This window comes from Sardina pilchardus, chromosome 12 (assembly GCF_963854185.1).
Source record: "Sardina pilchardus chromosome 12, fSarPil1.1, whole genome shotgun sequence".
NCBI lineage: Eukaryota > Metazoa > Chordata > Actinopteri > Clupeiformes > Clupeidae > Sardina > Sardina pilchardus.
The window spans coordinates 285,441-298,264 of record NC_085005.1 but is presented as its reverse complement, the minus strand read 5'-3'; the positions used below and the strand labels follow the sequence as shown (position 1 = coordinate 298,264).

Here is a 12,824-nt window from a genome sequence, read left to right as displayed (position 1 = left end):
AGCTTAATAGAGCTAATGCTACAACGGCTAATCGTTTCATACAATTAATGAGCTTCAACAATCTCACATTCGGACTTTTTCTAGTTGATTATTATTATTATTATTATTATTATTATTATTATTATTGTATATCCAGTGTTATAATGTTATAGGATTCATGACATGTTGCTGACATGTAATGCACGAACCGTCGCGTGCTTGTCAACCAGCCGTCCCTAAATAGCCTTGACGACAGTCAATCTGTGCAGATGTTGGTGGTTTACGAGAGAGAGCAGAGATAACGAGAGATAACGACAGAGATAGCGATTTATAGTTTATATATAGCATAGTTTAGTTTATAGTTTAGATAGATAGGATAGTTAGATAGATAGGATAGTTAGATAGAGACATAGATATATATAGTTAGATATAGTTAGATAGATAGGATAGTTAGATAGACATAGATATATATAGTTAGATAGACATATAGTTAGATAGATAGCTTTTTACCTTTTACGTGTTTGTTTGTTTCGTTTGTGTAGTTTTTATATTTGTTTATTTGTTTATTTATTTAACTAGTTTAGCTTAGTTAAATATATAGTAGGTAGTAGTGTTAGTTTAGCTTTGAATCACCTGGAAGACCTGAAAAGGTGAGTGACGGTGGCGATAACTTCGAGCTAGGCTAGCTAACGTTAACGTTAGCAGTTAAAGTCGACTGTCCTTTGCTGCGCGAGCATTCTGTATGGTTAATGAATGTTAAATTATTGTTTACATCGACTTTACCCAAAGGTATCCAATAGCACATGACATGTAGATAAATGTCATGAAAAACGATTGTTCCCTTTTCAACTAGTAACGTTATTGGTTATTTTTGCAATTGACTAATGGCGACGGCGATGTTAACGTTGACATCTGATAATGTCACCATGAACGACAGTATCCCGTGACACGACACGTAAATAAATGTCATGGCATGTCGATAAATGCCACAGATAATTTGCGGTTAACTAGGTCGGGTGTAAAACGAAGCCGGAATGAAGCTCGATTAGTGGGTTAACGTTAGCTGCTAGCAGCTAGCAGTTAAAGTCGACTGTCCTTTGCTGCGCGAGCATTCTGTATGGTTAATGAATGTTAAATTATTGTTTACATCGACTTTACCCAACGGTATCCAATAGCACATGACATGTAGATAAATGTCATGAAAAACGAGTGTTCCCTTTTCAACTAGTAACGTTATTGGTCATTTTTGCAATTAACTACAATGGCGACGGCGATGTTAACGTTGACATCTGATAATGTCACCATGAACGACAGTATCCCGTAACACGACACGTAAATAAATGTCATGGCATGTCGATAAATGCCACAAATAATTCGCAGTTAACTAGAGTGGGTGTAAAACGAAGCCTGAACGAAGCTCTAGTAGCACTGCTAGCAGCTAGTGGGTTAGCGCGGTATGTTGCGCCCTAAAGGCCCATTCATGCTCAACGTGTGGCAATTTACGTCCGTATTTTGTACGCACGTTCTATCCGGTGGTGTATTCATACCTCCGTCCGTATTTTACGTGTGAATGCATAGCGCCCCCACTTTTTCGTGTGGTATTCGTGTGGTAGTGCTCGGTATTGCAACGTTTCATCCGTTTCATCCGTAATCATAACGGGGCAGTCACACGCTTGCGTCCGCCAACGTTCGTCCGTTGTTTTCCCATTCACTTTACATTGGCTGGACTTCATTTCATGCCGCACTGAATTGTGGGTCCGATGCGTTGCCTGAGATACGTTGCCTCCGCTAAAAAGTTGAGAAATGTTCAACTTTTGACGGATCGCGCAAGCGCCAGCCAATGAAATTCCGTGTATGCAAATTTTCGAACACTGACAAACCAATCAGTTCGCGTTTATGGAAATGTGACAAAATGAGGCATACGTTGGCGGACGCAAGCGTGTGACTGCCCCGTAAGCCCCTCAATTTCGTGTCAAAGTACGGACGAAATCAACGGAATGAACGTTTGAAACACTCCACACGTATCCGTATCCGTATTTTACGTTGAGCATGAATGGGGCTTAAGCGGTCATACGTAAGTGGCACTGTTTCAGCGTCGCTCTATTACCATGTTGTCCTCTGCTACAAATCAAACCTGCTGGGGAGCAGATTATGTGCCAAGATATAACTCAAGTCATATAGAACTACTGCCCACTGATCAATCCTACTAAGCGGAAAGCCTAGTTTTACAAATGTATTATAACTGCTGTCATCGTTTCACTTAACTTATACCCGAGATTTGTGTAAGACGTTGTGTAGCCTCGACGTGTCTCACTTGCTTCATAGACAAAATCGCACATTTTTGACAATAAAAACACCCGTTAAGAACCGAAAAAGATGTTGTGCAAATCTGCACACCAATGACTACTGAAAGTGTAAGGGCCATCAATCAAATATGACATTAAAGCATCTTTGTTTCCGAATTCCTATTGTTACTGCTTAACGTTAATGCAAATTCAAACGGCTATCAGGGGGCCAACTGGCTATCGGAATCAGCCCCATGGACATGTCGGTCCATACTACAATCTATCGATGTTAATGTCTTAACTAACGTTAACCAGTAAATAGAAGTACTTACCTCTGGAATAGCCAAGTCAATCAGCTTCCGTTAGCTGCTAAGTTAGTCGTGGACTTCAGCTGCATCCACCTGATAAACACAGATGATTAACTTTAGCCTTCGGCCTTAAAATAAAAACGTATCAACCAAAATGATCAAACTCTTAATATTTAGTAAGCTAGCTAGCAAGCTAACCACGGCGCAAATAAATATGAGATAATACTGAATGTGGTCTCTAAGCTAACATTGCATGCTAACATTACCAGTTAAATCGAGGATTTCGCAACCGGCTAACAATATCTAACGTTAGCCATATGCAAGCTATGGTGACCTTAAATTTAACCAACAATGCCGATTTCTAAAAACCAAAATACATTTAAAATCTTAACGCTGTTCTCTTACCTACACAATCAGTGAACATAATTCGTCGAGTGTAGTCAAATAATATATATATTTTCTGTGAACTTGGTCTCGAAAGCCACATGGCAGCCTACCTCGGTAAAATTACCGTTGGAATGAGTGTGTGGCGGCATTCGCGGCAAATCTGAACAACAAATTCCAGATGTGACGTATGCACAAAAATGTACCAATTACAAATAATCTAATATACTACACCCAATCAGAGAAAGTGACATCACTTGTCGTTAGTGCAATGACACAAGTGCTGGTTGGTTTTGAACTCCATGCCACACAGGGCACCAAACCTAATTTAACCCCTGGAGTCTAAATCCCCCCCCCCTCCCTCTGTTCTAAAACATAAAAAATCTGTTCTAAACACACATCTTAATCTGCAAGTTTTTGTCTTAGAAACACATAAGTGACACCATTAGAAACGTCTAGTTTTCATTAAACAGAAAATATGTTTTGTTTCGTAAATACAATAAAAGAAAATCCAAGGATTTTCAGGCCCATTCAACCACATTTGCATTTGAAAGTGGCTCTTCTGACTTCTTTCAAATTTGTAGCAAGACAACAATAACATTTATGTTAACACTTAACTTCATCCTAATTTTACTGTGTCAGAATAAATGCAATTGTCAATTGTTGCCACAGTATGTCATTAAAACCGAAACTGATTGTGTTTTCTTTCCCCTTCCATTTGCATGTATATGGGACACTGAAGACCATTTCAAGCTCACAGCAAAGGTATCATCCTAAATTCTTTTTCAATAGTGGCCAATACACACAAAAATGGCCTCTTATTGGAGTAAAAGAAGGCGAGTCTTGTCAAATGCAAGGGAGACAGAGAATGAGATTCTGCAGGAATTCAATATGACAATTAGTCAGGCCGAAAATGTCCCCCTTAGTGACAGCTCATCACATCTACCACTTTGTGAGGCATCTTTAGACTACGCCAACAGTCCTGGTCAACACAGTGCTGTCAGTGACAGTACAGGCAGCGAAGATTTGAGTGTGCCACCCAGCTCTGATGAAAGTGAGCCAGAGGAGATGAGTCTACGAGATAAACTTCAGCAATGGTCATCGGCTTTTGGTATCAATCTCGTTGCAGTTACTGCTCTTCTGTCAATATTGACAGTATACCACCCAGAGCTGCCTAGAGATGCTAGGACACTCCTTGGCACTCAAAGGAGAATAGCTGTGGAAGCATTAGGTGGGGGTGAATATCACCATTTTGGATTGGCAAAGGGAATTTTGTCAAAACTGAATTCAATTCACCTGCCTACTTGCCTTCAGACAATTCGGTTGCAATTTAACATCGATGGTTTACCCATTTTTAAAAGTTCTAAAGTTCAGTTTTGGCCAATTCTGGCCATGATTGATTGTGACTACATGAAAAAACCTTTCATTGTCGGTCTGTTCTGTGGTAACGCAAAACCGTCTAGTGTGCAAGAGTACCTGAAGTCATTTGTAGATGACCTCACCCAGTTACTGAGGGATGGACTGACCTACAGAGGTGAAACTCTGAAGGTGATGGTGTGCTCTTTTATCTGTGATGCTCCAGCACGGGCTTACATAAAACAGACAAAGTCCCATAATGGCTACTCTGGGTGCGACAAATGCCATCAAGTAGGTGTGTGGCAAAATAAAATGACATACCCTGAGATGAATGCCAGGCTTAGGACTGATGAAGACTTTGCATTGATGTCTGACACTGATCACCACCTACATCCTAGTCCCCTTACCGGCATTGTCCTGATGGTAACACAGTTTCCAATTGATTATATGCACCTGTGCTGTTTGGGGGTAACTAGAAAACTAATTCTATTCTGGATGAAGGGGAAAAATCTGGCCACTAGACAGCCATCTAGAGTGATCACAGCAATATCTGCAAAACTGACTGCTCTCCGTCCCCATATTCCCACTGAATTTGCCCGAAAGCCACGAGAACTTGCAGAAATAGACCGATGGAAGGCCACAGAGCTAAGACAGTTCATGGTCTACAGTGGGCCTGTGGTTCTGAAACGCATTCTCCCAAGAGAGATATTTGAAAACTTCTTGTTGTTCTCCGTGGGTGTGTTTTTATTACTCAGCCCCAACCTCTCTGCACCCATGATTGATTTTGCAAATAGTTTACTGACAGCATTTGTAAAAAACTTTGGAGACTTATATGGTGAAGGGGAAATTGTTTTTACCATCCATCAGGTGATACATCTAACTGATGTATACCGACAATTTGGTGCCCTTGACCGTGTCTCTGCGTTTCCCTACGAAAACTATCTTGGAAAAATAAAAAAAATGTTGAGAAAGCCTCATCAGCCATTACAACAGGTGGTCAAGAGACTGTCAGAGGTGCCTGATGCCTTGACTCCACCTCCGAGTGCGCAGCCCCTTTTGTTTGACTCACACCAGGATGGTCCATTGCCTCAGCAATACAGCAATGGCAAACAATACAGAAAGGCAGTAACAAAAGACTTCTGTCTGTCAACAAAGACTGGGGACAACTGTGTAGCGATAGGACAGGAGATTGCACTGGTCCAAAACATTGTGAAATCATCTGGTTCAGTTTTTATTGTGTACAGAACGTTTAGCTACAGAGATTCACATTTCACTTATCCCTGCCCATCCGCTCACATAGGCTGTTTTCAGGTCCACACACTAAAAGACAGGCTTGAAGTTGGGCACCTTGAGGATGTTCAAAGAAAATGTGTGCTTTTGCCAGACCAAGACTATTTTGTTGCCATCCCTCTTCTTCACCAATCCTAATTCCTAATCATCAACAACCCCCAATTCCCAATCCTGAAAAAAACCCATAAAAGGAAAAAAAAAAATATATAGCCTATAAAAAAAAAAAAAAATCTATCTATCTATCTATCTATCTACATATCCGTCTTGACAAAATGCTGTGAATGAGTAGTTAGAGTGCTTCAGCTGAGTAGCGTCGTCTACTCTTCCTGCGAAGTGCTTTTTTTTCCTTTCCTTGTTTTTGTCTTTTATGAAGGTAACTCTGGGGAGGGGGCATGTGCCTCGAGCCCGGCAAGCCTTTGAAGATAATTAGGCTTACGTAGTGAATTATGATTAGTTGCATGCAGTTCTCCTATCACTTAACATAGTAATCACTTGGAACATATACACCAATAGTGACTTTGGTGTGTAGATCAAGACAGATAGATAGATAATTGTAATATAGAACATTTTGGATATATATTTCCAAGGGTTATTTTTCAAACACTCAAAACACATCAGAACTATTGTTCTATTTCAAGTGTTTCATTCCTTCACCTTATTATCAGATGGCACAGATGTGGAAGGTGGTCGAGTTCATGGACAAAGGCACTGCCGTAGTGCCATGCAGCTGGCTGGAGAAGGCAGGGGAAAGCTGGAGGTGTTATTGGCCTGGCTCCTATGACCACTGGCGGCTCCAGAAGTCCGTTTTAAACCACCTTCCGCCAGGTCAAGACTGGGATGTTTATGATGACGTGAGGGTCTTGGTAGGCTGTGGTAAGGAAACATACTGCATTAAAATATTTTTTTAAGATTCAACTTGTTACATTGCACTAAGACATGTCATTCACTTTCAGCGACATATGGCAAGGCCAAAGAATATTTAGATAAATCTTTGCAACCAGACTGCCCAACAGACATCCAGTCAGAGGCTGAATTTCCTGAGAAGAGAAAAAGAAGGTAAAAAAACATTCTGTCCAGTCTAATCAAAACCGAAAGCTCACAAAATGTATACAAAAAACAGAAAAAAGTTCAGTGTGTTCTGTTTACATTTCTGGTGTTGCTGACCCACTACCATCACTGTTCCAAAGGGCAAACCCACGCTACAATGAAGGTAGCAATCTTGGAAGAGCGGGCTCATCAGCTACAGCCAGGACTTGGAGCTTGCCACGAGAAGCTGTTGGAGGTGCGGGTCTTTTTGGGTTAAACTGAACAGCAATAGGCCTAACACATACAGTGCCTATAGAAAGTCATCATACCCTTTTGAAATAGTTACTTTTTTTGTCTTACAGCCTGAAATCAAAACCCATTTTAAAAACAATCTTTTGCAGTTTTATTTACAAATGTAGCTGTACAACATCAACATAATGAAAAAAAAGTCAACCGGAAAAGTCATCATACCCCTGACTTAAAGGAATAGTTCGGAATTTTGGACATAGGACCTCATTTCCAACTTTACCGAGGTGATATAGGCCGGTGGAGACCGTTTTTATCGCGTTAAACCCCTTCCTTCAGACGCAGCGTCCCCCTTTGCTAACGCTGTTTCTTAGCTAAAGCATTTCTACGGTAACATCAGTCTGACATCAACAACAGTCTTACTCACTCCACCGCACACCCGAGACTTGTCAATTAAAACGTCAGACTATCGATATACGTGTCCGTGTTGATAGAATAATTTTAGAAGTAAAACTAACCTTGCAACTCAGTGATTTATTACATTTTGAGGGACTAGTTTCTCAATATCAATCCGCCACTGCCATACAGGGAACAAAGTAGGCTATTGCAATGCGATGCAAGGTTAGTTTTATTTCTAACATTGTTCTATCAACACAGGCATGTGCATTGATAGTCTGACGTTTTCATTTATTTGTTTCGGGTGTTCTGTGGAGTGTTTTCAGTGGCAGGCTGGATGTTACCGTTGACTTGCGTTATCTCGGCACCTAGGTTAGCACGAGATGAACGCTGCAACTCAAGGAAGGGCAGAAATTGACTGAAAATGGTCTTCACCGACCTATATCACCCCGACTAAGTTGGAAATAAGGTCCTATGTCCAAAATTCCGAACTATTCCTTTAATACTATAGAAAATCTGTGGATTGACTTGAAGAGAGCAGTCCATCGCCGTTCCTTACAGAATTTGACTGAATTTGAACAATTTTGCACGGAAGATTGGGCAAATATTCCCCAATCTAAGTGTGCAAAGCTATAATAGAGACATATCCAAACAGATTGAGGGCTGTAATGAAAGCAAAAGGAAGCTATACAAAGTATTAAGTCAGGGGTATGATGACTTTTCCAACCCTGTTATTCTTTTTTTTATTAATTTTCAGAACGGTTGACTTTCTATAGGCACTGTATTTCAGAATTAAACAAATATCTGGTTGTCCATTTAGGATAGTCTGAAATTCAACTGCCATTTCCAATGTTTCAAGGTGAGGACACTGAATCTGATGAGGATCAGCCAACCCCTAGAAAAACAGCAAGGCCAGCTATTGACTTTGGGCCAGGTAGGATAGGCTAAACATTTGTGTTGTATGTGTTTACTGTTTAATGCAAGTCAAACTGAAATTTGAAGGTACTTACTACTTGCCATTTGAAGCAACACTCAAATGCTAAACATGTTTCTTTGTTTTTCAGACATCAATAGTGAGTGGCTATTTGGGCCATCGACCACACAAAGAGGTAATTTTAATGAACAGCAATGGTTTCTCATACATATGCGCACAATCTCTGCTGTTGGCAAACCACGGCCAGCAACCAAGCCAAACATGCTCAATGTCAGGCAAAGTGATGAGTAAACAAGTAAAACTTAAATTATCGTAACTTGTTCATGCAATAACATGGATTTTTTTTTTTTCATAACTAGCTCAATCAACAGGGGTATCAAATGGCAACCAAAGATCTGAGCTACTAAATCTAGGTAAGTGTACATTAGTGGTGGTGTCAGTACAACATTTAATTTCAACACTCTGATTCAACATGTATTTATATTAATTGACTTTTCCCAGACTCACCTCGAGAAGGACATTTCTCACAAGGTAAGTCTTTCACGAGCTCTTCCTTAAAGCAATAGTTTGACATCATTCCAATCATAGCCCTGTTGCATGGGCTTGCGGAATGCTCTTGATAAGAAGAACGAAAGAATTTGCAACAACATAGACCAAATAGCTAATGCTAACTGCCGTAGAGCACTCAGCAAGCTCGTACAACAGGACTATGATTAGAATGATGTCAAATTACCTTACACCACTTTGAAAATATCTAATCTATCCAACTTGTGACTTTTAAATATAGCCACACCTCAACCAAGCCAACAGCTATTGCGTGGTAAGTCAAGGAGACATAAATATTCTAACCAGTGTTTTCCTTCATTACCATACGCGTCAGACTTGAGCTGAAAATAGTACACCAGACCCCCCTAAAAACATATTTCTAATATTAAGTAATTTAAATTGACAGACATTGGAATAAGCAAAGTCCTTCAGCTGCTGTCCCAAGTGCTAGAAGACAACAAGATGATAAAAGAGGAGGTCACCAAATTGGGAAGTGACATCAGGGCTCTCAGGAGAGAGATGGGGAGGCAGGTAACACCTGAAGCTTCCCCTTCATTAATTAAGCTGCCCCTGAGCTCAATGGAGGACTTTCAACAGGCAGAAGCACTCATGAGAGAAAACCCCCATGAGAAAAAAAAATTGGTAATTACAAATATGCACTACCCAAAAACTAGTCCAAGTAAATGTGCAAATTAATATGAACGTACCTCTTCTTTCCAGCCATCCACTACACCACTCACAGTAATTGTAGGAATAATCCTTAAAAAAAAAAAAAACACATTACTCATTATGTGACACAGTGATGAGTTTGCTAATATGGTACATAATTATTCATACAATCTTTCTTTTCATCTGTTTGTTTGTTGGTTCATTATGTCAGATCTCTACATTCGCTCTTATTGGTGGGCACACTGCTGAATTGACCGTAAGGCGGATGCTGCAAAATGGCCTCACCAACAACCTGGCTTGTAATTTCAACTGGGCAGGAAAAGGCCACAAGAAACCTTTTAGAGAAACATCTCTCAGCGATGTGCTATTCGGTATGTTTGTCAAAACTCAGTCACAAGACACAAGTACTAGATACGTGGCAGTGTTGGGAAAGCTACTTTGAAAATGTAATGTGTTACTATTACAAGTACCCTATCTAAAATGTAATAGTAGTAGGGATGTAACGATACACTCAACTCACGACTCGATATGGTTCACGATTTTTTGTTCACGATACGATTTTCTTACGATTTTTTTTTTTTAAATAGGCTATTGATGCTGTTTGAAGAGGTTGCTCCAAAGAAAATCAAATTGCACCACTCCCTCTCCTTCCAAAGTATTACGTCCTACACCTCTCCTCTTAAAATAAATGACAGGCCCTACTGTTATATGCTACATCATTATAGTTGTTCAAGTGCACACTCTAAATGGAGAGCTAGGATTAAAATTCAGACTGCCTTTAAATAGGCGACTTTTTCCATGTATCAGCACAATGCTACAGTTGCCATTTGAACGGCGGGACAAACGCGAAATGACAAGGTGTTAACTAAACAATTGAGTAGACCTAAGGTCGACAGGCTTTATGGTTAAAACGATGAAAACCAGTAGGCTAGTCTGTCACAGCTAACTTCGTTCAAGCACAGTAGCTTAGACTAGTTTACACGCGCAGAAATTGAAAGTCAATATCAGCATCACAAGATTGCTGTCATTATCGGAAAATCCAGACACGTCAAACTGGACGCGAACGCGTGGCAAAAACAAAACAACTTCATAAATGATGTCTTTTTCAAACCTTGAAAATACCACATTAAAATCCAAGCATTTTCAAGGATTTCAAGCACCCATACGAACCTGATACGAACCCTGACACACACTCTAGATCAAAGTTGCTGTCGCCATGTCTTCTTCTTCTCTTTCTATGGCGGTTGGCAAACTGTCGCCGTGTCTTCCCCCTATGGTCTTCCCTCGTTCTGTGCTCTGTACCTACGTAGTGGTACGTAGGTTCGCGAGTGCGAATCAACCGGTGCGAATCGTCACGCATTTGTACCGATTTTTATTCGTGTCACGATGCATCGTTACATCCCTAAATAGTAGTGTAACTATTTCAATTACTTCAACAAAGTATTGTAACTAAAAGAAGTTAGGACTCTATTGTTCCAAGGAACAAGCAGCGCATTGGCACAGCTGCATCACGTGAAGTAAGCTACATTGATACCTTGTATACCGGGGCCTATTGAAAACGCACTCTGAGAGGTTCCCTGGCTCAGGGATTAGTTTCGTATAGGCTTTTTTTCTCGTGCACGCCCATCTAATGCTGCACCAGGCAGTCTGATATTGTGCCCATTTTAGTAAGGTTTTATTCTAACTTAAATGAATTAAATTAATTGTCTTTGTAAAATGATTATTAGTAGCCTACCAGGCCATGTGCTTAGATCAGATGTGTCCATTTTAGTATCGTGTTAAGTGTTTTTTCTCTCAATTAAATGATTGACATGTACAGTAAATGCATTGACAGGTTAAAGTACGGTAAAGGGCTCTTACCTGAACCATGTTGGTCTTGACCATACGAAAACGAGTCGCGTAATTTCCGGTTTTGTGGTTCTAACGTTTTGTCTTGTCTTGTCTTGTCTTTGTTGCAGCTGGACTGCAAAAACAGCTGCCAGGGAGCACACAGATGGCTTACGAAGGCACCGTAAAGAAGTGGCTGAAATATGCACCGGAGAGAGAAGGGGGAATAGAGAGGCGCAGACGAGCGCAAGAGCAGGTAATCCGTACAGTCCATGAAACACTGAATACAGCCCAAGCCTACTGTAAGGTAAGGAGTAGGTAAGAACGGCGTAACTAAAAGTAGGCTATCAAGGGATAAATAGAACACTTACAACACTACATAAAAGTTAACTGCTTTATCTGTCCAACCTCGTCTTCCTGAAATGTAGGCATATCTGGACTAATTAACACAGCCCATTGCGCGTCTTACTTGCCTTGATCAATGAATCATCTAGCTACCTCAGTCGCGTCATTTGTCATTATCCCTTGTTACTTTTGTTACACCATTCTTACCTACTTCTTACCCAATAGGCTATAGGCTTACTTCACAAGCTGTAGTCTGCCCATAAGCCCAAGCTTATGTTGCCCACAAGACTCTCGCATGCGCGTAGACATATACCCTGCCACTGTTGATTTTTCTCTATTTCTTTTCAGGCACCTTCACAACAGGACTCTGACCGCCTGGACCACTAGCCTGGATGGATGACACATTTAAATAAACGATAAATGTTTGATATTACGTTCTGTGTGTTCATTATAGCACTAGGGTAGCCTATTTGTTATCCTAGCTTATTTAATTGCATTATTTGATGTCCTGTTGTAGATAAAACAGGAAGTGAAACGAATGAACCAAAAATCGACCAAAATTCGACATAATAACAAGTTGAATAAAGGTTGAAATGGGATCGATTCACCGTCACCAGTCACCCCCTTTTCAACGTTGATTCAACGTGGAACAGTATGAGCAAATTACCGTTGAATCGACGGCCGATATCAACGTTGATTCGACGGTGATTACGTTGAACAGCTGACGGTGATTCCACGTTGATTCAACGACCTTTTGCTATCTGGGTAGGCTACTGTACATTAATGATAGACATGACACGTGAGCTAACGGGATAGTTACCTATGATGGAACTCTCTCAAGATGTAAAAGTTTGCCAATAGGCTGTGTAGCTTTTTTCGGAAATTGAACTAAACACTACAGTAGGCCTAAATTAACTAAATTCCATAGCCTACTGTAGGTAGGTTACCGTGGCATTGTGCTCACTTTTTCCTTGGTTGGAAATGTTGGCTGCTTATAGCTTATGATTTGGAGTTTGGTATCTGTTATATCCAATGAGTGACACCCAGCGCTCAACATAAAACTTCAAGGCATTCTCCTGATAACGTTAGTGGAATAGCCTAGATTTAATGTGAATGTGTAGGCCTACATAAAAAGACGCAGAGTGGCTACATGATACAGCGCACGTTTTGGGGTGAAAATGTTGCGCCCTTTAAAAGCAGGTGTAGCCTTATCCGAATCATGGTTAAATCCAC

The 12,824-nt window shown here is 40.5% G+C and overlaps 1 protein-coding gene across 1 annotated transcript; it reads left to right on the top strand.

Moving 5' to 3' along the window:
- The first annotated feature begins 3,692 nt into the window (after nucleotides 1-3,692).
- Nucleotides 3,693-12,019, top strand: LOC134097855 (uncharacterized). The gene is made up of 13 exons (XM_062550807.1): nucleotides 3,693-3,721; nucleotides 6,268-6,475; nucleotides 6,556-6,658; nucleotides 6,790-6,884; nucleotides 8,130-8,204; nucleotides 8,335-8,379; nucleotides 8,564-8,617; nucleotides 8,706-8,735; nucleotides 8,992-9,024; nucleotides 9,157-9,392; nucleotides 9,631-9,790; nucleotides 11,378-11,502; nucleotides 11,940-12,019. Exons 2-13 carry the CDS (start codon nucleotides 6,268-6,270, stop codon nucleotides 11,976-11,978), a joined length of 1,203 nt encoding a protein of 400 aa, XP_062406791.1. The 5' UTR covers nucleotides 3,693-3,721; the 3' UTR covers nucleotides 11,979-12,019.
- Nucleotides 12,020-12,824: the final 805 nt, after the last annotated feature.